Source organism: Pongo abelii, chromosome X (assembly GCF_028885655.2).
Source record: "Pongo abelii isolate AG06213 chromosome X, NHGRI_mPonAbe1-v2.0_pri, whole genome shotgun sequence".
NCBI classification, from domain to species: Eukaryota; Metazoa; Chordata; class Mammalia; order Primates; family Hominidae; genus Pongo; species Pongo abelii.
The window spans coordinates 113,665,410-113,690,196 of record NC_072008.2 but is presented as its reverse complement, the minus strand read 5'-3'; the positions used below and the strand labels follow the sequence as shown (position 1 = coordinate 113,690,196).

General features: G+C 40.4%; 1 protein-coding gene across 6 annotated transcripts in view; it reads right to left on the bottom strand.

Annotated features, from left to right (window-relative positions):
* MID2 (midline 2) overlaps positions 1-24,787 on the bottom strand; it is a 101,389-nt gene that overhangs the window by 50,458 nt on the left and 26,144 nt on the right. For 4 of the 6 annotated variants that reach the window (XM_009235148.3, XM_054544942.2, XM_002831971.5 and 1 more), the window contains exon 3: positions 21,836-21,931. The exons of the other annotated variants lie outside the window; for them this stretch is intronic. In XM_009235148.3, the coding sequence (XP_009233423.1) occupies positions 21,836-21,931 (96 nt within the window). The remainder of the gene's footprint in view (positions 1-21,835; positions 21,932-24,787) is intronic. 6 annotated transcript variants of the gene reach the window in all.

Here is a 24,787-nt window from a genome sequence, read left to right as displayed (position 1 = left end):
GAGACACTTTAGGTGTCCATGATGGAGGGCTTACGTAGGACCAGAACTAAGCCTCTCAGTTATACGAAGCTACCCATGACAGACCAGGGATTTGATGAGAATCCTACTGCCTTTCTGGAGAGGCTAAGAGGGGCCTTGGTAAAGCACACCTCTCTATCTCCCAATTCAGTCGAGGGACAACTAATCCTAAAGGATAAATTTATTACTCAGGTAGCCCCTGATATTAGGAGGAAACTGCAGAAACAGACCCTGGGACCAGATAGTACTTTAGTGAATCTCCTGAAAGTGACCACCTTGATCTTTTATAATAGAGATAGGGAGGTCCAGGAGAGAGAAAACATAGGAAAGAAGCAGAGGGTTTAATGGCCACCATGAAAGCCCACAAACCCCAGAATTCCTGAGGTGCACCTGTTAACTGCTACAGATATAGTATGCCAGGACATTTTAGAAAGGATTGCCAAGGCAGCATGAGGAAGCCACCTCAACCCTGTCCAATCTGTAGTGGGGACCACTGGAAGGCAGACTGTCCCCAGGGAGGCTGGTCACCAGGTCCAGAGCCAATCTCCCAAATGGCCCAATAGGACTGATGGGTCCCAGGGCTCCTCTCTGTAGCTCCAGTGGTCCAGACCACCATTACCATCCAGGAGCCCCGGGTAGTTCTGAAAATCAAAAGGAGGAAAGTGGACCTCCTTTTGGACACTGGGGTTGGTCTCTCAGCTCTCCTCTCCAATCCGGGCCCCTTCTCTTCTCTTAGCACAAATGAGAGGGGTCTCTCAGAAAGGCTCTTAACCCGGTATTTTTTCCAACCCTTTAGTTGTAGTTGGGGAGACCTGTTGTTCACCCATGCCTTTCTAATTATGCCTCAGAGCCCAACTCCTCTGTTGAACCGGTATATTCTAGCCAGTATGGAGACCACCATTCTGATGGCCTCTGAACAAACAACTTGTCTCCCCCTAGTGAAGACTGATATTAACACAGAAGTTTGGGCAATTCAAGGGAAAACTGGCCAATCCACAAACGCCATACCAGTCCAGGTTCACCTTAAGGATCCCACCTCATTTCCTAATTAGAAACAATATCCCCTGAAACCAGAAGTTAGAAAAGGACTAGAAGCCATCATTGATAACAAGGTTGCAGGGCCTCCTCAAACCCTGCAACAGCCCTTGTAATACTCCGATATTGGGAGTACAAAAACCCAATGGGGAATGGAGACTAGTTCAGGACCTCCACCTCGTTAATGAAGCTGTGGTTCCATTACACCCAGTGGTTTCCAATCTGTATACCCTGCTACCTCAAATACCTGAGGGGACTGAACAGTTCACAGTCCTGGACCTAAAGGATGCCTTCTTCTGCATACCATTACACTCTGACTCCCAGTATTTGTTTGCATTTGAGGATCCCTCTAACCAAACTACCCAGTTAACCTGGACAGTGTTACCTCAGGGATTCTGAGACAGCCCTCACTTGTTTGGGCAGGCATTGTCAAGAGACCTCTCTGAGTTCCTTTATCCTCAGGTTAAAGTTTTACAATATATAGATGACATTCTCCTCTGTGCTCGAACTGAGGAAACCTCTCGGAGGGTAGTAAGGCTGTTCTCAATTTTCTGGCTAATAGAGGATATAAGGTTTCAAAATCTAAAGCTCAGCTCTGTCAGACTTCAGTGAAGTACCTTGGTCTGATCTTGTCAGAGGGGACCAGAGCACTGGGCAAAGAAAGGATTAAGTCCATCTTCTCCTTTCCCCTCCCCAAAACCCTCAAGCAACTGAGGGGATTCTTAGGTATTACAGGATTCTTCAGACTACGGATACCTGGGTATGGTGAAATAGTTTGTCCCTTATATCACCTAATAAAGGATACTCAGGCAGCTAAAACTCACTCTCTAATTTGGGAACCTGGGACTAGAAAAGCCTCTGACCAGCTAAAGCAAACCTTGCTTAAGGCACCAGCCCTTAGGCTCCCCATAGGGAAGATGTTTAATCTTTATGTGTCAGAAGCAAAGCAAATGGCCCTGGGAGTTCTAACACAAGCCCGGGTCCAGCCCAGCAGCCTGTAAGCTACCTAAGTAAGGAGCTTGATTTGGTAGCCAAAAGATGGACAGCCTGCCTCCAGGCAGATGCAGCAGTAGCCTTGCTGGTACCAAAGGCTACTAAGTTAACCATGGGGAATAACTTAACTGTTTGCACTCCACATAATGTGTCAGGACTGCTGTCTTCTAAGGGGAATCTCTGGCTAACAGACAACTGCCTCCTCGTGTATCAGGTTCTGCTATTAGAGGGATCTGAAGTCCAATTAAGAACCTGTCCCTCCCTAAATCCAGCCACCTTCCTCCCAGAGGAAGCTGGGAAGCTTGAACATGACTGTGAACAGCTAGTAGTACAGACCTATGTGACCAGAGAGGATCTCAAGGAAACCCTCTTAGAGAACCCAAACTGGATTCTCTTTACAGACAGAAGTTCTTTTGTAGAACAAGGGATACATAAAGCAAGGTATACAATAGTTACTCTGAATGATATTGTTGAGAGTGTGTCTCTCTACTCAGGGACAAGTGCTTAATTAGCCAAACTAATTGTCCTCACAAGGGCACTCAAATTAAGCAAAGGAAAAACAGTTAACATTTGCACTGACTCTAAGTATGCTTTCCTAGTCCTCCGTGCCCATGCCACTATCTGGAAAGCGAGAAACTTCCTCACAGGTAATGGGAGTCCCATTAAATACCATCAGGAAATTAATAGACTATTATCCTCGGTTTTTCTCACATGTGAAGTGGCAGTAATACATTATAAAGGCCACCAAAAAGGTATGGATGAAGTAGCCAAGCAAAATAGATTGGCAGACCAAGCAGCTAAATCAGCAGCAACAAAGCCTCAGATTTCTGATCCATTTGAAGCCTCACTGATCTGAGAGGGCCCCTTAAGAGAAATATAATCTAAATATTCTCCTGTGGAAATAGAATGGGCATCCTCTCAGGGATACATCTTTCAGTCCCCAGGATGGCTACAATTGGAGGACAGCAAGCTTCATCTACAGGCTGCTGACCAATGGAAAGTTCTTAAAATCCTTCACCAAGCCTTCCACCTACGTAAGGATAAAATCTATCAGTTGGCCCAGAAATTGCTCTCAGGTAAAAACCTGATACAGTTAAACAGATCATTAATGCTTGCTAGACCTGCCTTTAAAATAATCCCCTTGATCGACAGCTTCTTCCCCCAGGAATCCAAAGGACAGGAGGCTATCCAGGGGAAGACTAGCAAGTGGATTTCACCCATATGCCAAAGGCAAGAGGCATCCAGTATCTCCTAGTGTGGATAGATACCTTCACTAACTAAGTAGAAGCAATTCCATGTCAGACGGAGAAAGTCTCTGAGGTGATAAAAGTACTAATTAATGAGATAATTCCTTGCTTTGGGCTCCCTAAGTACCTCCAGAGTGATAATGGCCCCTGTTCAAGGCAGCTGTCACCCAGGGGGTCTCAAAGGCACTAGGCATACAGTACCATCTTCATTGTGCTTGGAGACCACAATCCTCAGGAAAGGTAGAAAAGATGAATGATATTATCAAAATGCACCTCAGGAAGCTGTCTTAGGAGACTTGTCACCCCTGAACTACCCTTCTCCCCATAGCCCTACTACATGTTAGAAACATCCCTCTAAAGCTGGGTTTGAGTTCCTTTGAAATGATGTATGGATGGCCTTTTCTCACCAATGATTTCTTGCTAGACCCAAAAACCTCTGATTTGATTAAACATATAACTTCTTTGGCCCATTTCCAACAGGAACTGAAACAACTGTTGGAGGTCCAATCCCAGGAACTAGGGCCACCTCTATTCAACCCAGGGGACCTAGTACTAGTAAAGGTACTTGCTTCCCTTTCTCCCTCTATAAGCCCAGATTGGGAGGGATTATACTTCTTTCTACTCTTATGGCACTGAAAGTCACTGGAATAGATCATTGTATTCACTATACCCGAGTAAAGGCCTGGGAAGTTGACAGTTACTTGCATCAACCCAGAAGAGCACCCAAAGTACCAATGTGAAGATATTGGGGAACTCAAGCTGAAAATCACAAAAGATAAGTGTTAATAATTAATCTTCCATGGATATCCTCTTTATAGTCTTGCCTAGGCTTCCTGTTTTTACCTCCATTCTGTGCTATACCACAGGGTATAATGTTGTTTTCAGAATGATTAGTATATTTCACTTCTTATTTCTGTAATCTTCAGCATTAGATTCTCTCCTTTTAACTCCTCTTTGGACATATATTTGGTGCATGCATACTTAACCCTGTAAAACTTGTTTCTTCGCACCTAGAGGCCATCAAACTCCAAACAGTCAGGCAACCAGAACCTCGGACATTGGCTCCCTTTTGCTGGGGACCCTTAGGTAGACCTCGGGGAGGAATCTGACTGCTGTTCTTCCCATACTCACACCCCCTGTAAACAGGAAGTAGCTAAGACCAGTCATCGTCCATATTACACCAGCAGTTAGATGCGCCTCCTCAGAGGAGGGAAATGACAGGGACAGGAGGCAGGGAAATTCTGGGCAGAAGAGGGTAGGTCTCTGGCAAAGGTCTCGCCCTGAAACCTGGAACCGTGGCCCAAAGTGAGAACATGCATTCCTATTTTCCCACTTGAAAGCTGCCTTTTCCAAAACCACCCATACCCCACCCTGCCCCCATCCTGTGCCCATAAAAACCCCAGGGTTCACAAGCAGAGAGAAGAGGAGAAGCAGCTGGACATTGGAGACTATGGTTTGAAGTTGGAGAGAAGCAGCTTGACTTCAGAGGGACGGCTTTACGGTGTTGCTTCGAAGAGGAGTCCGGCCGGGGACAGCTAGACTCTGGGGGAAAATGATCGTCCCGCTCTGTCCCCTTTTCAGCTCCCCTTCCTGCTGAGAGCCACTTTCATTAGCAATAAAATCCCCCACATTTACCATCTCCAATTTGTTCATGTGACCTCATTCCTCTTGGATGTCGAACAAGAACTCAAGTGCAAGTGCAAAAGGCCGTCACACTGACCCTCCACTGAGCTGTTAACACTTAAGCCATTCACGGACAGCAAAGCTAAAAGAGCACTGACTGTAACACTCTTTCTGGGGCTTCAGGGGATACGGACACCCCACTAGATGCTGCTGTGGGGAAGCACAGTTTTGCTCCTGCCAGCACCCAAAAGCGCTTGCCCCAGCTCCTTCACCTGCTCACCTCCGCTCCCCCTCCTGCAAGGGGTGGAACACAGTGGGGCCAAGCAAGTGGAGTCTGCCACTGCTGGCACTGAAGTGACTGACTAGTTCTAGCACCCATGCACTCCAGTTCCTGCCAGCAAAGGGGTCAGGGAAATTTTCTGCTTGAATACTCCTAAATAACCTTGTAATCAAAGAGGAAAATGAAACTAAAGTTGTTAATTTTATGGAAAATAATGAAATAGCACACACTAAATACTAAAATATATGGGATACAGTTAAACCTCTACTCAGGAAAATATACAAAAATGGAAAATACAAGAATTCACTCAATTTAAGAAACTGGAAAAGGACAATAAAATGAAAGTAAATAGAAGGAGGAAATTCACTTTTAAAAAGCTCAAACTAACAAAATCAAAATGAAACTAACTTACAAGGGATAATCAACAGATAATTAACATCAAAAGCTGCTTCTTTGAAATTATTTATTAACAAAAAAGGGAGAAAATAAAACAAAAATACAATACTAACAATGGAAAAGGAGATACACTTATAGATATAGACAATAGTATGCTGATAACCATTTAACAATTGGCTCTCAAAAAAAAAAAAAAAAAAAGCCACAATTTGTAGTGCTTGCTGATTTCCATGGCGTGAAAACTTACACTTTAGTGGATTTTAAGCTACCAATGTATAGACACCAAACCAAAATATGGGAAAAATGCACACAATTGGAAAGTCAGCGCCAGCACACCATTGGAGAGATATTAATTATAAGGGAATATCATATGCAATGTATACCACGTGATTTTAAAATCTATTAAATGCTTTTACCCAAGAAGGAGTAATAAAACCTCAAGAATCTAATAACTTTAGACCAGATTGGAAGGGTGATTAACAATCTGTAATTTTTTTTAAGGCTCCAGGCCTAGATGGTTTTAGAGCTGAGTTCCGTAAACTTTGAAAGAACAAATCATTCTCACACAACTTAAACTATTTAAGACCACAGAGAAAGACAAAAAGGTCTCAAATGCATTTACTAGATCTAGTATAATTCCACAGTATCAGAAACCTAAAAATGATATCAGAAATAGTAAGGCTATAGATTGATTTCAGTTCTGAATATATAGAGAAAAATGTTTAACAAAAGCAGCAGGGCAACAAAAGAATAAAATGCCATAACCAAACACTTTTTATTACAAATATAAAAGAATGATTCAAGATTAGAAAAAAATCAACATACAGGGTTATATTAATATATTCTAAAAGGTTTTTAAACAAAATCAGTAGCCAGCCCAAGTGAAAATTCTAAATAAAACAGCATTCAAATATAATAAATAGCAAACTTCATACTAAATGGTGAAATGCTAAGGCCCTTTCCAGTAACATTACGAACAAGGCAAGGATGTCTGATATCACCATAGTGTTTTAAATGTTTTAGCTGAGGCAAAAGAAAGTCAGAACATGAAATAATTGGTATAAATATTGGTAAAGGAGATATAAGTGCCTCAGATAAACCCGAGACTCTAGGTTTTTTTTTTTAAATATAAGGTTGCCAATATGGTAAGATTATTATACACAAGAAAATATATAAAATCAAAAGCTTTTCTCCATATGCTTTTAAAAATTGAAATAGAAAAGTAACCCATTCACAGCACGGACAAGAGTACAAAGTACTTAGGAATCAACAACAACAACAAAAAAATGTACTGTACCTATTTGAAGAAAACAACTAAATATTAAAGAGACGGTCCCAAAAATAAAACCTGAAAAAATGCAAAGATATACCATGATTCTGGATAGCAAGACATATCATAGGAATGTCTTCCTTCCAAAAACTAATACACAAGTGTAATATAGTGATAATCACAATCCAAACTGAGTATATTTTGTAACTATACAAAATTATGTAAAAGTTCATATGGAGACACAAATATGTAAAAGTATGGAGAAACAAATATCTAAGAATAGTAAGGAAATATCAGATATTACCGAAAAGTCAGTATAATCAAAATAGTAAGGTATTGGCGTAAGAATGGAAAATTAAATCAATGGAACAGAATAGAGTCTAGAATAGAAGCAAGTACATATGGAAATCCAATATATGGCAATGGTAGCATATCCACTCAACAGGAAAATGACTGTTATTTTAATAAATGGGCTTAGCATAATAGTTATCTATCTGAAAGGAAACACAACTACATGCCCTAAAATACATTTCAAAATCTCATATTCTAAAACAAATTCCAGGTACATTAAAGACTTAAAATATAAAAAATAAAACCACCGAAAATATGAAAAGAAAGTTTGAGGAGGGGGAGACCTTTCACAAGCCAGAAAAACCAGAAGCCATACAGAAAATAAAGACAAAAGACAAACTGGGGGGAAAATATCACAACACGTGACAGGTAAAAGGTTAATAATATATATTATCTCTATCTAATCTATATCTATGTCCTTTTCCTCACCTAATCAACTTTTCCTGGCCAAATTCATTCATTTTCATGGTTTTAAGTGTGACCTATATGCTAATCATGGAAGCATAGATTGATCCCCCTTAAATTTGTGGTGTCCAACTTCAAGCAGGCTCTCAAAGTTTCTTATTAATTCTGTGTTTCTCTTAACAGCTCTCTCTATATCTCCACAGTAGTGATCTGTACCATCCACAAAGCTTCAACCCTACCACCTCCCTTCTCACTCATAGTAAAACCGTAGTAAATGATTTTACTTCCTTTGTCACAGAGAAAATAAAATTTATCCCAGGGAATTATTTTAAATTCTCACAAAACAATAAGCAAACATCTTTCCTTTGTCCTATTACAAAGAAGTGATATATCTCTCTAGAAAGTTCATCAGTCCTCTCCTAGAGGTTTTGCATTCCATCCTCTTCTAGCTTCTTGGGGTCCTCATTTGATTAATCTTCTTCCCTTTCCTTCAGCCAACCTCTCTTCTGGTTCCACTCCTTCCCATTGACATTTCAAGATATTTAAGTCTTTCAAATCATTATTTAAAAGGTCATCTATTCACTTCTTCTGAAAATACTTTCTTCTTTCGGCTTCTATGAGACAAATTTTCCTAGTTTTCCTTCTGATCATTCCAACTCCTTTGTCTGTCCCTTAAATGTCAGTATTCTGAGAGTTCTAGCACACTGACTTAGGTGACCTCATCCATTTCTAAGGCTTCAGTTACTCTCTATGTGCCAGTACCTTGCTTAACTTTTTTAATTTTAAGAGTTTTATTGATATATAATCTACATGCCACAAAATTCACCCATTTTAAGTGGGCAACTCAATAATTTTGGTAAATTTACAGAATTTTGTAACCATTACCACAATCCAATTTTAGAACAATTCCATCACCTCAAAAAGATCCCCATTTGCCTTAATTATATTTATCTCTATCCTAAGTCTCTCTCCTGAAATTTAGACCTATATAACTAACTGCTTACTGGACATTTCATTTGCATAACTACAGGCACTACAAACTCAGTGTTTCCAAACTGAACTCGTCTCTTTCCTACATCCTGTTCCATTAAATCTGATTCTTCTCTAATGTTCCCTAAATGAATGAAGGGTATCACCAGCTCCTCAGAAACACAGGGCTTCATTCTTAACTTCTCTTTCTTATTCCCCACATCCAGTTAATCATCACATCCCCTATATTTACCTCATAAATATAATTCAAATCTATCTTTTTCTATCATCTTCCCTTATATTTCACTAGATCTGTCCACCAAGATCTCTTCCCTGAATTAATATATCCATCCAACAAATATATGTTGAGTACCTACTATGTGCCAAGCACAATGCTACTACAGTCTCCTAATTGGCCCCTCTGTCTCCAATCATTGATTTTCCCAATGTGTACTTAACCCAGCAGAGGGGCAGTATAAACTTTTTAAAAAACACACTACAGGCCGGGCGCGGTGGCTCATGCCTGTAACTCCAGCACTTTGGGAGGCCGAGGTGGGCAGATCACAAGGTTAGGAGATCGAGACCATCCTGGTCAACAAGGTGAAACCCCATCTCTACTAAAAATACAAAAAAAAAAAAAAATTAGCTGGGCGTGGCGGCACATGCCTGTAATCCCAGCTACTTGGGAGGCTGAGGCAGGAGAATCTCTTCAACCTGGGAGGTGGAGGTTGCAGTGAGCCAAGATCTCACCACTGAACTCCAGCCTGGAGACAAAGGGAGACTCCGTCTCAAAACAAAACAAAACAAAAACAAAAAACAAAAAACACTACACCCATGCTTAAAATGGCTTCGTACTAAATTTCAATTGGCTTCCCTTTGACCTTAGAATAAATGCCAAACTTCTTAGCATGGCTTTTAATGTCCTCTGTAATCAGGTCCCTCAATGGCTCTCTAGTCTCATTTCTACACTCCCCTTGGATAAATCATTTAGCTATCTGAGTTTCCTCATCTGAAAAATGGGGATAATAATAGTGCCTGTCTCAGAGGTAACTGAGAGGATTAAATGAGATAATACATGTAAAGCACTTGGCATGACACCTGGAGCACATTAAGTGTTAATAAACAATAGATATTAATGATGGTAATGATGTTAGCCTTCTTCGATCTCCCTCTCCCCCGAACTACTACAGCACTTATTGTCACACAGTTTAAATCATTTTATATTGGTTGGCAATGCTTCATACTGTTAGCTCTGCTTTCTCAACTAGACTATAAAGTCCTTGAAGACAGGGATAGAGACTTAATACACCTGCTACTATATTCCTCTGTATCACATAACACTATGCTAAATCCACAGTGGAGCTTAATATTTTTTATAAAGGTCCACTTAGGGACACCATTTGCTTTCAACTTCTGAGCTAATGATGTGTCACTGGGTTAGCATGGGGTTTGGCAGTACTCACTGTAGGTCAGTGTTGTGTGTGTGTGTGTGTGTGTGTGGTTTTTTTTTTTTCAGTTGCTTTGCTGCTGATATCCTGTTTTTGACAGAAATGGAGTACAAAAGCATGAAGGTGTTTAATTTTACTCTCTGGCCTGCAGACAATATGCAATTTGCGTATTCATCTGTGATATCATATTTTTACTTCCTAAATGTAAGTGTTCTCTGTGAGCTACCAATATAATATAAATTCCATTTCATTCTAAAGCCAATGGAATCCTCCTGAAATGGTTTGAATTTCTTGACTGTTGAGTGGGGGGCAATTGGAATCCCAGAATATCCCCAGGGTGCTAGAAGATTCAAAGCTCTTCAGATGCTAGAACACACCACAAATTTGGCAGGAGTTTCATTATATGTGCACTATAGAGTAAACTGGCATCTTGTAATTGTTTCTCCTTCCTTTTCACATACCATTGCTATCCTTCCCTGCCTAGGTCGCTCACCCTCTTCTCTAATCCTCCTCATGTCCTGGGCTTTCCCCTGCACCTGAGATTTTTCTAATAAGACATCTTTGGACATTCGTAAACCTGCCATTCTATGCCAGTGCAAAACTACCCATATATAGATTGGGATGAGGGAGCTCAGGATGGAACTATGTTGTTCTATGCGACTAGCACTGGTGCTATACACTTTTAGCTAGAGTTTTATTGGTTTAGAAATTATTCCAAAGCCAATGATTGTTTTGTGCCTTTGATGTTACTAAGGAGAAGCTGGAACAGGCTTGGGATATGGAGAAGAGGAGGAAAACCTTCTCTCAAGGAAAGAGTCAACGTTTCTCATCAGAGAAAACAAAAGGCAACATCCTCCAGTTGTGTCCCAGTTTCTCCCCTTATATGGTGAAAACATCAAAGAACTGAAAAGAACCCTTTGGGGCGGGCGGGGGGTGGGGAATCAGAGGTCAAAGCAATCCTCATGACCCAGTTTAAACACTAATTCTCTCACTGGGCATATATCCTTTTTTCCACATATATCCTCTTTATATATACAACCCCCTCCCCAGACACACATAAGAGATGAACAGCCAGGCACAGCCATCTATGAAATAGATAGACAGATGCATAGCACGTGCAGAGGCATTATGATGCATGCTCTGGAGAGATTATCATCACAAAGAAAGGCTTGCCCAAATATTGCTCTAGTATCACACCACATCATTCCCACATGGGCACACGCTCACATAATACTGGTTTTCTGTCCTTACCCAGACCATAAGCACAATAATCAGCGACTTGCAAAACACTGCACATGGAGCCATGGGTTGTTAGTTTTGCCCCTCTTTTTTAATACAGCATAGTCATTAAGAGCAAGGACCTCAGTAAAATTGGATGCAAACTCTTAATTTGCCACCTGTGATTTTATACAAATAAGTTACCCCTGTGTGCCTCAGTTACCCCATCTGTAAAATGAGAATGAGAATCATACGTACTTCATTGGGTTATTGTGTGGATTAAATGAGCGAATGTATTTAAAGCTCTTAGGAATAATTAAGAGTTCTTAGGACTGGCTGAGATAGGGTAAACGTGGATTCAAGATTTGATTTAGGTGAGAGGACAGGTAGTGGGAATAGACAGAGGCATTAGATTCTCTTTCTGTCTTGAGGTAGTAAATAGCTGATTTCCTGGCTGTATGTGTACTTCTAAGTAATCATTCCATCAAAAGACACCATTAATGATAGCAATGCATTCACTCTTTTTTGAGGAAATCTATATATTTGCGGTCATTGTGGTATTATATTTGTTATTTATAGCCTGTTTTAAACGTGCAAACATTAGTTATACTTTTGAGAGTACATCTTTACTGCCAAACTCTTAGTAACTGTTAAGAAACCCTGTGTCTCATGGAGACTACTTTTACCCTGAAACATGGTCATGTACAGCCCTAGAATGAGGACACATCCCGGCAGTCTCAGCAAGAAAATATGGGTCCCAGCATAAACTCTGGGACAGTGGCTGAGGACAGTGTTGATACCTGGAGCTGCCCACACTATTTTCACCCCTCATGGCACAAAAAAAATCTGAGCAAGTAAATGCCTAATTGTGGGTATTATTGCTTCCTTCTGCCAACCCTAGGCAACTCCCTCTCCTCTGTACCCCATGAAGGGCTGTCAGAATATGGAGAGCTGCTCTGGGCTATTAAAGGTAGGCCAATGGCAGGAGTACCTAAGAGGCTTACCACGGATTCAGGAACGCCAGGCCCCCAAACAGACCATACGTTTTTCTAGAGCTAGAGCTATTTAGTGGAGAAAAACAAAGGGTTTTCTGGAGCTGTCTCCTACCTATCTGAGCACAAATGAATCGGTGGCAAGTAAACCAACAACTTCTCCACTAGGCCGCACAGTGCAATGGAAAGAACATGGACTTTGGAGTGAGAGATATGTAGAACTGCATCCCAGCTTACTTATGTGTGACCTTGAGTAAGGCATCTAATATCTCTGGCCTTCAAGTTCCTCACTTGCAAAATGGGAATATTAACCAGCTGTATCACAGGGTTGTCATAAACACTAAGTGAGATTAGAAATGATGTCTCTAGCACAGTGCCCAGAACAAATTATTCAAGTAAGATTCTCTTCCTCCCAATCCTTGCTTACCACACCACAGAGCTGGACTCCTCTAGACAGGCAGAGACAGTAAGGACATCTCAATGGCTGTGTGCCTATCTGCTATGGTGATAGTTGTTTTCGTTTCAAGTCTGGGTTTTTAAAAAATGTGTTTGGTTTTGGTTGGGTTGATGGCAGGAGAGATTAGAGGTAAAAGTGGAACTGGAAACATTTCAAGGTATAGGATAAGCTTGATAGAGCCTTAGCTGAATTATTAGGATTCCATTAACTTTCCAAGAGCACACTGGAAATGGGGAATTTGGGTGGATTGTGAATATAGTGGAGCAAACAAGAGGAGCCAAAATTAAGCAGTGTTCTGGTCATTTAGTGAGTGACCTGGAATTTGAACACAGAAATGTGAACTAGAGGAGGGATGGGAAATGGGACTATAAGATAAGCTTCACTGTGCCAAAGGAAAAGTGCAAAAGTGGGATGAAAGTGCATTCCTATGTGAACTGTTTCGGCTATGAAGACATGACCACACCTGAAAGCTTACCTGCCCTATAGATGTGAGGGAGGAGGGAGAGGAAAACAATATTAATCCTAACTAATTTTATCCTTAAACCCTGTCATGTGTTAATACCCTCCAAGTATTTCAACTGCAACATTTAATGTCTTCAAAAATGTTACTTTACTGACATATATGAAGAATTGTCACAAAGTATTTTTTAAAAAGGATTGAATGCATTAGGTCTCTGAAAAATTATAAAGCACTTTCTTTTCTAGTATAAAAATAGGCTATGACCACACACTGGATTGCACAGTTAACTTAGGTTTTTCATCTATATTAAATGTCAATTGTTATATTCTTAATAAGATTGAATGTAATACTCTGAATTAGTCATTACAGTAGTATAAATGAATAGACTGACTGGATCACTTCACTTATTTTCCATTTTTCATGGAAACAATTTTCTCCACCTATAATTCCACAGTGGTTTCAAACTAGGTATTTCATTTTCACAAGACACTAGCAGTTCAAATCTTTCTCAGGAGCTCTTAAGTCTGCTCCCCTTGCTCTTCCATCTCTCACAAAAATATTCACAGAACATTTTTGCTAATAAACATTTTAAATCGCAAATAAAAAATTATAAAACTCTCTCTTTTTAAAATTACTAGAGATGAAAGCATTGACCCTCCCTAAAACTTTTCTTTTGGCTTTGCTTTTATAAAGGCAGTAATCAAGAAGAATTTGGGCAGGATAATGGGCAAATTTACTTAAGTATCAACACAAAGAATCTTCTGGATATTCTTGCAGAAGGGCAGTAAATGTTCCCTTACTAAATAAAATTTGTTTAAATTAGTAACTGCAAACTAGCAGCTTATTGAGCACAATAACCCTTTTTAGTCTATCACATCTGCAGAGTTACTGGTGGGCTATGTAGAGTCACATGGCCGAGATATCCAATATTTTTGCTACTGCAATTTCATTACCACTCCCTCTTCCCAAGAAAAGTTCTAGTTGATATATGTAAAATTTGAAATTGGTTATGAGTATTTGGGAATGATTGTTCTCCCCACTCTCAGAGATAGTGATAAAAAGCTTTGGAAGTCCTGAGGTCAGGGCTAGGAATCTCTGGCAAAATGTGTAGTGCCCAAAATTACTACTACTAGTACTACTGCTACTAGCAACTGTTCCTGCTATTACACCTCCTCTTCCTCTTTCTCCTTCTTTCCCTCCTCCTCCTCTTCCTCCTGCTACTATGACTAGTACTACCACCCCACCGTTTATTGAGCTTTGACTATATATGCCAGGCACAGTAGCAGGTACTTTACATGTATTGCCTTTCTCTTCAATGTATTGTATTACTCTAAGTTTTATAGATGGTGAAACTGAGGCTCAGAAAAAGTATGTGTTCAAGGCTGCACAGCTAACATGACTCCTGTCTGTCCAACTCCAAAGCTGTCACAGCACACTGCCTCCCAAGATGTACATACCATTTTTAGGAGAGGCAAGTTGTAGAAACTAAGGCTACAGTGTCCTGGGTTGGAGATAAAGCTGGACACCAAGTCAGGGAGGGAAGGGAAGCATATGTGGATAAACGCAGTGGATCTAGTGATTCCTATTGTTAACTCACCAGTAGCAGAATAATACACAAACAGAGCATTTATGAGTCTGACTTTTCTGCTCTTCGAAAGGATAATAACTACCACCTTATTTCTTGCTTCACCTTCGTGATCAAACTTCTTGCAACCTGCATTTCCTTTTGTTTGTTTGTTTGCTTGTCTGTTTTGAGACAGAGTTTCCCTCTTGTCGCCCAGGCTGGAGTGCAATGGCACGATCTCGGCTCACTGCAACCTCCACCTCCTGGGTTCAAGCAATTCTCCTGCCTCAGCCCCTTGAGTAGCTGGGATTACATGTGTCTACCACCACACCTGGCAAATTTTTGTATTTTTTGTAGAGACGGGGTTTCACCATGTTGGCCAGGCTGGTCTTGAACTCCAGACCCCAGGTGATCCACCCACCTCGGCCTCCCAAAGTGCTGGGATTACAGGCATGAGTCACCGCGCCCAGCCCTGCATTTCCTTATAACTTACTTTCTTCCTGACCTCTTTGAATTTATGTTCCATCTTCATATTTGCATAGAACCTTCTCCCTCAAAGATGACTAATGAAATCTTCTATGCCTCTGCTCCAATTGACTCATCAAATCTTCCACATTTTGAAGGCCTCTCCTTCCTCTGAGATTTTGATCCTCTGTTTTTGTTGGTTTTCCTTGTCTCTTGACTGCTCTTTGTTTCTCCTTTGCTGTCCTTTAGAATTCACATCCCTATCCCATACCCCTTGCTCACTACAAGTCATCCTCACAATGGGTCCAGGAACCACCAGTGATTAACAAGAGACATCCAAGTGGCATGTACCTTGGCCTTGCAAAACAACGTGTAATGGAGTGGTCAGCGGCACAGGCTCCAGAGCTAAAGTGCCTGTATTCAAATCCCCACTCTCTTACCTACCAGTGGCATGAACTTGGCAAAACACTTAAATATTTCTTTATCTCTGTTTACCTGTAAAGTAGGGGTATTAACAGTGTCTATCTCACAGACCTGTTGTGAGAATTAAATGAGTTAACACATACTAAGCACTCAGCTGGAACAGAGGAAATCCTCAGTAAGTGTTACTTATTATTGTAGTCTTTAAGATAATAATGTCTAAACCTTTGATTTTTTTCCACAAATGAATAATTTACTTTTGATATTTAATTTTCAAAATGCACAGCATTCTTTAGTAATCTCCTCAAAAGCACCACAGTCTTTCTGTTTATTTTTGGAAAGTCAGTTTGTTATTGTATTGTGAGTGACAAACAATTGGGTTGGAGATTTGTCACAGGCCCTCTTTTCAATCTATACATTCTCCATGGCTTTAAGTGCTACTTAGATGCTAATGACTTCCAAGTATATCCCTTTCCCAGACCTCTCTCTTGACCTCTAAATCCAGCTAGCCAGCTTTCTACTGGACATTTCCTACCTGCCTTTCTGACCCAGAGAACAATAAACCTTGCAGGTCTAAAAATAACTCCTTTTATATTTCTTAACCTAGTTAAAGGCCATAAACCCATTTGGTCACCTAAACCAGAACCCTGTGGATCATCATAGTATTTCTTCTCCCTCACTCCTTCACCCATTAACTGATTACCAATTAATACTGATCCACCTCCTAAAAATGTTTTGAATTTATCCCTTCTTCCCTAATCCTACTGCCACTGTCTCAAACTGGGCCTTCATCTCTCCCTGGATCAGTAAAAATCTAATTCGTCTCTTTGTCCTCACTTTTTACCCTGGACCCTTGACCTTTGCTCCATACTCCATACTACAGCCATAGCAATCCTTCTTAAATGTAGATTTTATTCAGTTATTCACCTGCTTAAAATCCTTCCATAGCTCCCCAGACTTCTCAGGTTAAAGTCTAAACACCTATACATGGCCTACAAGGCTCTTCATTATCTGGGCCCAAGCTACTTACTTCATCATACTCGCCTCTTGCAATCTCATGTCTTACATTCTGGCCAAGCCAAACTTCTGATAGTTCCCTGAACGTCTCCATGCTGATCACCCTTCTGTGTTCTTGTATGTGGTCCCCTTCACTCCCTTATCTCATTTTTATTGGCAAAATTCTACTCTCATTTCAAGATAACTCATTTTTTTTTCCATTCTGCAGCCTTTCCTAAGTTTTTCAGGCAGGCCTGAGTGTTTCCTCCTCCATGCTAACTTGTCATCATGCATTGACATTCATTACAGTAATTATCACTTCACATTCTATTTGCCATTTTACCTGTCAGGTTCTCAGCCAGTCTGTGTGTTCCTTGAGGGCAGGTGCCATTTCCTAGTTATCTGTATACACTCAGTGCTTAAGGCACCATTTTCCCCATAAAATGTGCTCATTTACACCTCCACTAATACCTCTGCTTTCTGTCTCTCCAGAGGGAGTAATTTTTTTTCTCCTTCAACATTTGGCTAAAATGCATTTTCTCCATTAAATTTTCCAATTATACTAATTTCACTGACTGCTCCTTAAAGAGGGCTCCACCAACAAATGTATTTGTGCTCTAATGGTGTAAATTCTATTCTTTCTTCTAGCTCAACCACCCTAAAATATTTAAGGATCATCTGCTGAAATCATCCATAGCAGTGTTTTTAAAATTAATTTATTTTAAAATATTTATATTTTATGCTTGGAGAAGCAGCCAGACATCTATTACATAAACTCCAATATTCTTGCTCTTCCCAAACTAAATATCCTTCCAATGGGCAATAAGAGCAGAAAGAAGAGAATACCAGCCCATCTAAAGTTTGAACTCTAAAGAGAAAGACTTCCAAAAGTGAATGAAGCTAAGACCTAGTAGCAAGACAGAAAGCTGAAATTCCCCAGACTAAGGGAAACCTCTCCCTCTCTTCCAACTCATCTCCTTTCTTTCTTCTTTCTCCTAATGCTGAAGAGCAGTGCCATCCAGCTCTTTAAAAGGATTGAGAAGAGCCAGAAGGAAATCAACCTGCCCATGGAGCTTCTGGGATGGATTAAGCCGTTGTATCACAGCAGTTCTGGAAAGAAGAAAAAGGTGGCACACAAAATATACAGGAAAGTGCTTTAATTTACTCAGTGTCCTAAAAGCTAAGAACAAGACTAAATAAGTAAAATTGAAAGGGCTATACTACATTCATTTGTATTTTCTGCACTGCATGCTGCTCTATAAATACTCTTTCTCACTATATACCGTGTTTTCCCTAACTAGACTGAAAGTTCCCTGGAGGTCATCGACCACATATATTTCTTTTGTAGCCCCCAAATTGCCCGCCACACTGAGTACACAGTGTATGCTCAATAAATGCTGTTGACCAACTGATTACTAAGTATTTAACTATATTTGTCCCTCGCTATGTTTTAGAATGCCTATTATTCACAGAACCATGGAGTATTGGAAGCGAAGAGGAAGTATTCATCTGTTGGTATACATTTTCCCTTGGCTATGCATTATACAGAGGTTTCCTTTGGAAATGTAAACAAAGGATGCCTGATGAGCCAGGACAAAGAACTATATATAGAGATCAAGTGGCTATCGTAGCAAGGTCAAAGCATGCCCTTCCTTAATTAGATTAAAGGGAGTCTTGGAGCTGCCTCTACCTCCTTCCCATGCTCTCCAGCCCCAACAGAAAACATTTTCCAACCACCCATCTACTGAATTCTGAAACCTTCAGCAGCAATTATAACAAGCTACATTACCATAGAAGTCGGCTAACAAATCTGTAGTGATCTTAATCTCTGTTTCTGTTATAATAGGAAGACTGCAGCTTTGTTTACTTTCTGAGGAGAATAGAGAACAGGGAGAAAGAACCATGATAGGGAGGCAGTATTTATGACCCTTTTATGAAAAGTCAATTTGTGACAAAAACATTTGCAGACAATAAAGAAGGGGAACAGGTTTGACAGGAAAATACCCTATTCCAGTTGTCTCAGAAGCGCCTTAGCTGGTATCCTCCGCCCCCGCCCAATGTGAAATGCCTGGTATACACTGTGAATATAGTCATTCCCTATAGATGAATCTGGATTACATACAATGAAAAAATTCCAAATCACCCATCAGTGTCTGACTTTCATGACTGACAGTATTCTACTATACATTTCATTTTCTACTGTATTTATAAGCATTTATGAAGTCTCAAGTCCCTTCATTAACTAGATTTCTAATCCTCAGGTTTGTCCTGAAGGCTTTTGGAGAGACAGGCTCTGTGTTGAATGAGGATAATAAGTAACCTGGATTCACCATATTATTAAGAGGAAGTTGGCCGGCCCGGTGGCTCATGCCTGTAATCCTAGCACTTTGGGAGGCCAAGGCGGGTGGATTGCCTGAGCTCAGGAGTTCAAGACCAGCCTGGGCAACACGGTGAAACCACGTCTCTACTAAAATACAAGAAATTAGCCGGGCACGGTGGCGTGTGCCTGTAATCCCAGCTACTCGGGAGGCTGAGACGGGAGAATCGCTTGAACCTAGGAGGCAGAGGTTGCAGTGAGCTGAGATTGTGCCACTGCACTCTAGCCTGGGCAACAGAGCGAGACTCCATCTCAAAAAAAAAAAAAAAAAAGAGGAAGTTAAGGGCACATCCCTAACCTTTCAGAATGGATGATGTCATAGAAGACAGAAATGGCTTTCCATAAGCCATCCTGTAGGGTCCCTGTCATCAAAGACAAAATCCTAAACCCAATAAACTATGAAGTTAAATCCCAAAATACATTCTCACTCTCAACAATATCTCACTATTCTTTCCCAGTTCTCAATTAATGTTTATATTCAGTTGTCTGTATTTCTTGCACATGTGTATCCACATCAGGGTGGATTTTTGCAGCATGTAAGCCCTCAGAGGGTAGATACTGTGCCTATGCTGTTTTCTTTATACCTGATACAATGCCAGGCATAAAAAAGGATTAGTAAAAGTAGACCTTTTGTGTATCCAGAGCTGACAGTGGCCTACAGGATCGGATTTAGCAAGCATCCATAAAAGAAAACTTCTTGAATATCTACGGTATGGGCTACTCTTTCCCCTTACTCTATTTGCATGTGGCAGCACTAGTGTCACCTCATTAAGACTCAAGCAAGAATACTAACTTCAGGACGTAACTGTTAAAACACTGCTTGTTACCTAAAAAGCCAAAGTGGGTCCTTCCCTATTAACACAATGATGGATTGTTTTATGAGACTTGTCACTTAAAAAAAGAGTAGGGCCCTGAACATAAAGGTTTGATTGGCAGGATGGGCTGGGAAAGGTTGGAACAGGCTATGTTTGGGTGAGGCTGGCCAGGGTCATAAGCTCTTCAGAGTGGGAAGATGAGTCCTTAGAGAGGTCCTAAAGTGAATGAGCTATAAAAATAAACTGCTTACTTTGCTATTTTCACTACAACTTGTTCTGTACTTAACAGTCTTTTTGATGAGAACAAGGAAGGTGATTATAATTTCTAACCTCATTTTATTCACTATTAGCTGTTACTCTATATTCAATCATGCAAATTCTAAATCAAGGGATCTCTTATCTTATCTCCTGCTTACAATACTCCCTTGTCCCTTTGCCAGTGTGGATGTCTTACACTGTAATCTAACAGCATAATGAGAAACTTTGACAGAGTGGAACATTAGAGGGATTCTGATTAGCTGAAAGCCACTTTGAAATACTTTATATTTTGTTTCTCCCTTCTTGGAAAGAATAAGCCAGGAGAGAAAAAGAATAGAATAAAGAAAGTAACCATTCACAGCATCATGACCTGTGATACCTAGAAAGAAGTTGGAGGTCATGTTATCAGTTCAACTCTTCATTTTATAGGTAAGAACACTGAAACTGAGAAGCTAAATGACTTAGATTCATACCACCACTTCATGGAAGAGCCAAGTCTAGAGCACAATTTTCCAAATCACACTCTAGCGCTCTTTCTTTTCATTCCTTATGCTTCTTCCCTAATCCCCCACTTCATTTTACAGTCTCATATCTGAGTTTAACCAGTACTCTATGGACCCTACATACAGCACCACTCTCTTCCACAAATGAAGTGCCCAGCAGGGATTAAATTTCTATGGTATGCTCATCATACAAGTACACTCTACTTGAAGAAACTCAATACTTAAAGAAATCCAAATGATTGGGGGTCAGAAGGTTACTCATATAATAAGAGGATTCTTTGCCTTACAAGAAGATTCTCCACAGTCTCTTAAATAGGAATCTATAGATTGGATTAAGAGATGAGATCTTAATAAAATTGAAATAAAATAAACTTGAACTGTTACATTTGTCTGTCATACAAGTAAGATTAGAACCAGACTATCAGGTTCTAAATAGAATTAGAAACATTTTTATCCAACCACTGCCCATGAGGAATCCTATAATATTTTACCCAACCCTGTTTAGACTTGAAGCCCTACCATCAGCTCTTCAACAAAATCAACACAAAACCAAATGGTATAAGTTTAATGCTCTTGAGAAAGAGAAATAACATCTTTATTTTATTATGTCCATTTAAGAAGAGGTCAGCTCTTCTTCTAAGCTCTGCTCTAAGATTTGATGTAGATGACAATTGATGAAAATCTCACACTTTACAGCACTTTACAATTTACAACTTTAAGATAGATATGATTTGTTGATGACAAGAATAAGTGGAAAGGTAATGAGTGAGGACCAGGTGGGGTGCATGGTATAGATAGGACCATGGGCAGGGGATGAAGAGGGGGAGAGGCTAGAAAGAGGAGAAGCAGTCCTGATAATATTGTTACAGAAACAATATTGTGCTGAATTAACCTCACCATACCCCAAGGACCCAGGATTTCCAACTTCCCTATGACACCCCAGTAATCTCTTTAAGGAGTGATAATGTTCAGTTTGATGATGGATGAAGCACACTTCACGTCTGATTTTCATACTGCCTGCTGTTTGGAAAGGAAAATAGGTTGCCCCTTGAACTATTATCCCCCCACCATCCATCACCACCATCTATTCTTTTTAAACCGTAGGTTTCTGACACTGTTTTTGGAACAAGCATCCTAAAGGAATGAGACTTTCTAGAACTGCCATTCAGTCCTTCATTCCAAATGACTGGGCTACACTCTGACAAAACTGAAGTCCTCCCAAAGGGTCACCCATTTCAGGTCCTCTGAAAAATCACAAATGTTTCTGTTACATACCTCAACCTGCTGGCAGATCTGTATTAGTTTGGCCATTTGATTTTCTAGTTCACTGTTGCGCTTAACCAGGTTGGTGAGGTTCATCTCCAGAGTTTGCTGTCATCGCAGAGAGTATGAATCCAGAGGGGAACAGAGAAGAGGGGAAAAAAGAACCATGAGCTTGAGAACCAATGTCATGTGAAAATCGGTTAGTCAGTAGACAAATGTTTCAAAGATTCATTTAGCATCTGCCATGAGCCAAGCACTAATCTAGGTACAAATTAATAATGCTGTACATTTGCTCATTATTGGGGAAAATATGACATTCATGACTTTGTGGATGTGGGAATTTATTGACATTAAAGAAACCTTATGTTTTAGATTATATCTTTAACTTTTCAAAATATTTCATAGGCAATATCTCATTTCGCTCTCATAGTAATCCCACAACATATGAAGAACAGATATTATTATCTCTTTTCCAGATGAGTAGACTAAGAAAACTATTACACATGTTCCTCAACTTATGATGCGGTTATGTTCTAGAGAGGGCATTTTCAACAAGAAATTTTCAACTTATGATGGACTTATCCAGATGTAACCCCAACATAAGTCAAGAAGCATACTGAACGCATATCACTTTCACACCACTGTCAAATTGAAAAATCGTAAGTTGAACTATGGTAATTCAGGGACCGTCTGTAATTATTGAACGATTGCCAGACACTATGCCAGGCAATTTCATATATACTATTTAAAAACCATAACAATCCCACAAAGTAGAAGATGCTAGTATTTTACAAATGGGAGTACCAAGCTTCAAAGTGGAGTTAAAGTATTTTGCACAGTCATATTACTAGCATGTGCAAAACTAGGACTGGAACCCTTGTATCCAGCCCTCAGTCACAGTTTTGCTGCAGTATTGCATGATTTTTTTTGTTTTTGATTATAATATTTTATATTTATCAGTAGGGTCCTTCAGGAAAAAAAGAGTATTTTGAGTGTGGAATTCATCAAAATCTAGCATTGTATCTCACAGCTTTCCTTCTTTGGCACCGGGGCTTCCCTCACAAGAGAGGCAGGGCTTCAAAATGCAAAGCCTGACTGTATCAAGAGAGGACATCAGCCAGGCACAGTGGTTCACGCCTGTAATCCCAGCACTTTGGGAGGCTGAGGTGGGCAGATCGCTTGAGCCCAGGAGTTCAAGACCAGCTTGGGCAGCACAACAAAACCACATCTCAACAAAAAATGCAAAATTTAGTTGGGCGTGGTGGCATGCACCTATAGTTCCAGTGACTCAGGAGGCTGAGGTGGGAGGATCACTTGACCCTAGAAGGCAGAGGTTGCAGTGAGCCAGGATCACACCACTGCACTCCAGCCTGGGTGACAGAGTGAGACCCTATCTCAATAAATAAATATTTTAAAAAGAGAAGATATCCATTGCTTATCATCGTTTACTGGTACATAGATTCTTTCAGGTACATATTAGGGGTACTTTGCAGATCTGTTGAATATAATGTTGTCACAACAGTAGCCAGAATTCTAGCATGTTTTCAGTTGAGCAAGCTACTGTTTCCCATTCCTTATGTGAAAAAGAGTATCATTTCACTCTAGATTAATCATGGGCTTTTTTATTTCTCCCCACTCCCAAGTCTTTCAGCCCTGGTAGCTGCTTTTCCTCTAAGACTCACCCCAATATCTACTTCTCTCTCACCCACTATCCCAATACCCCATAAAGTCTGTTCCAAATGTAATACCCCAACTTACTGGCCCTCATTCTGCTAGCATTCCTTCCCTCATTCATGTTAAGTGCTACACTGCTATCTCCATTGTTCCTATGTTTTGTAGTTCAAAGTTCATGCTTTTGAAAAAGTGGATGGGGGGATGTGGGAGAGAGAGGGAACTTGAAGGAAAAGAAGGGATTTGTGTACTTGACCCCTTTCCTGTCTGCTAAGTACCTGTAGCTCCTTAATATATTTGGCACTGTTCCCATGAATAGATGGATATATTCACATAGATACATGTGTTTGCAGGCTGGGTAGTGTGATTTCACATTTTCTCAAACTGGATTATGAGGACCAGCTGAACCCTTGCTTCCCTTCCTGCCAGGTCTCTCTTGGCTTCCTTGGCTTTATTCCCATGGAAGTGATTTTTCACCATTTATTCTATTTTTCTTGTGTTGGGGCACAATGTCTCCCCTGACCTCCTTTAATCCCACTACCATCTCAATCTGCGGTCTTCTTGGCAAAGAAAAGGGGAAGGAAGAAGAATACAGGAGGCAATCATTGATTTGGACATGATCTCCAAGCTAAATTGATGTCAGAGGAATAAAAGAAGTGGCAGTTCAGAAATTTAATACAAAAATGTATTGAACACCTACTCTGCTCAAGGTACAGTGACTTCACAGATAAAGAGGAAGTAAAATTAAGATGGGTCTTGAAGGATAAACAGAATTTTAATAGACAGAGATGCATGGGGGCAGGATGTTCCAGGCACAAGGAATGTAATGAGAAAAGTACAAAGAAATAAGGCCATGAGCAGTGGGTGGCTCATACCTGTAATCCCAGCACTTTGGGAGACCGAGGTGGGTGGATCACCTGAGGTCAGGAGTTCAAGACCAGCCTGGCCAACATGGTGAAACCTCGTCTCTACTAAAAATACAAAATTAGCCAGGCATGGTGGTAGACACATGTAATCTCAGCTACTCGGGAGGCTGAGGCAGGAGAATCACTTGAACCCCAGAGGCAGAGGTTGCAGTGAGCCGAGATCGCACTATTGCACTCCAGCCTGGGCAAAAAGAGCGAAACTCTGTCTCAAAAAAATAATAAATAAATAAATAAAAAGTATAAAGAAACAAAATATATGGCATATTCAGGGAATAGTAGTTTCATTTGGCTAGAATGGAGGGTAGAAACAGAGTAGTGGGGGACGCAGCTGGAAATGGAGATCAAAGTCCTGTTATAAAGGTCTTAA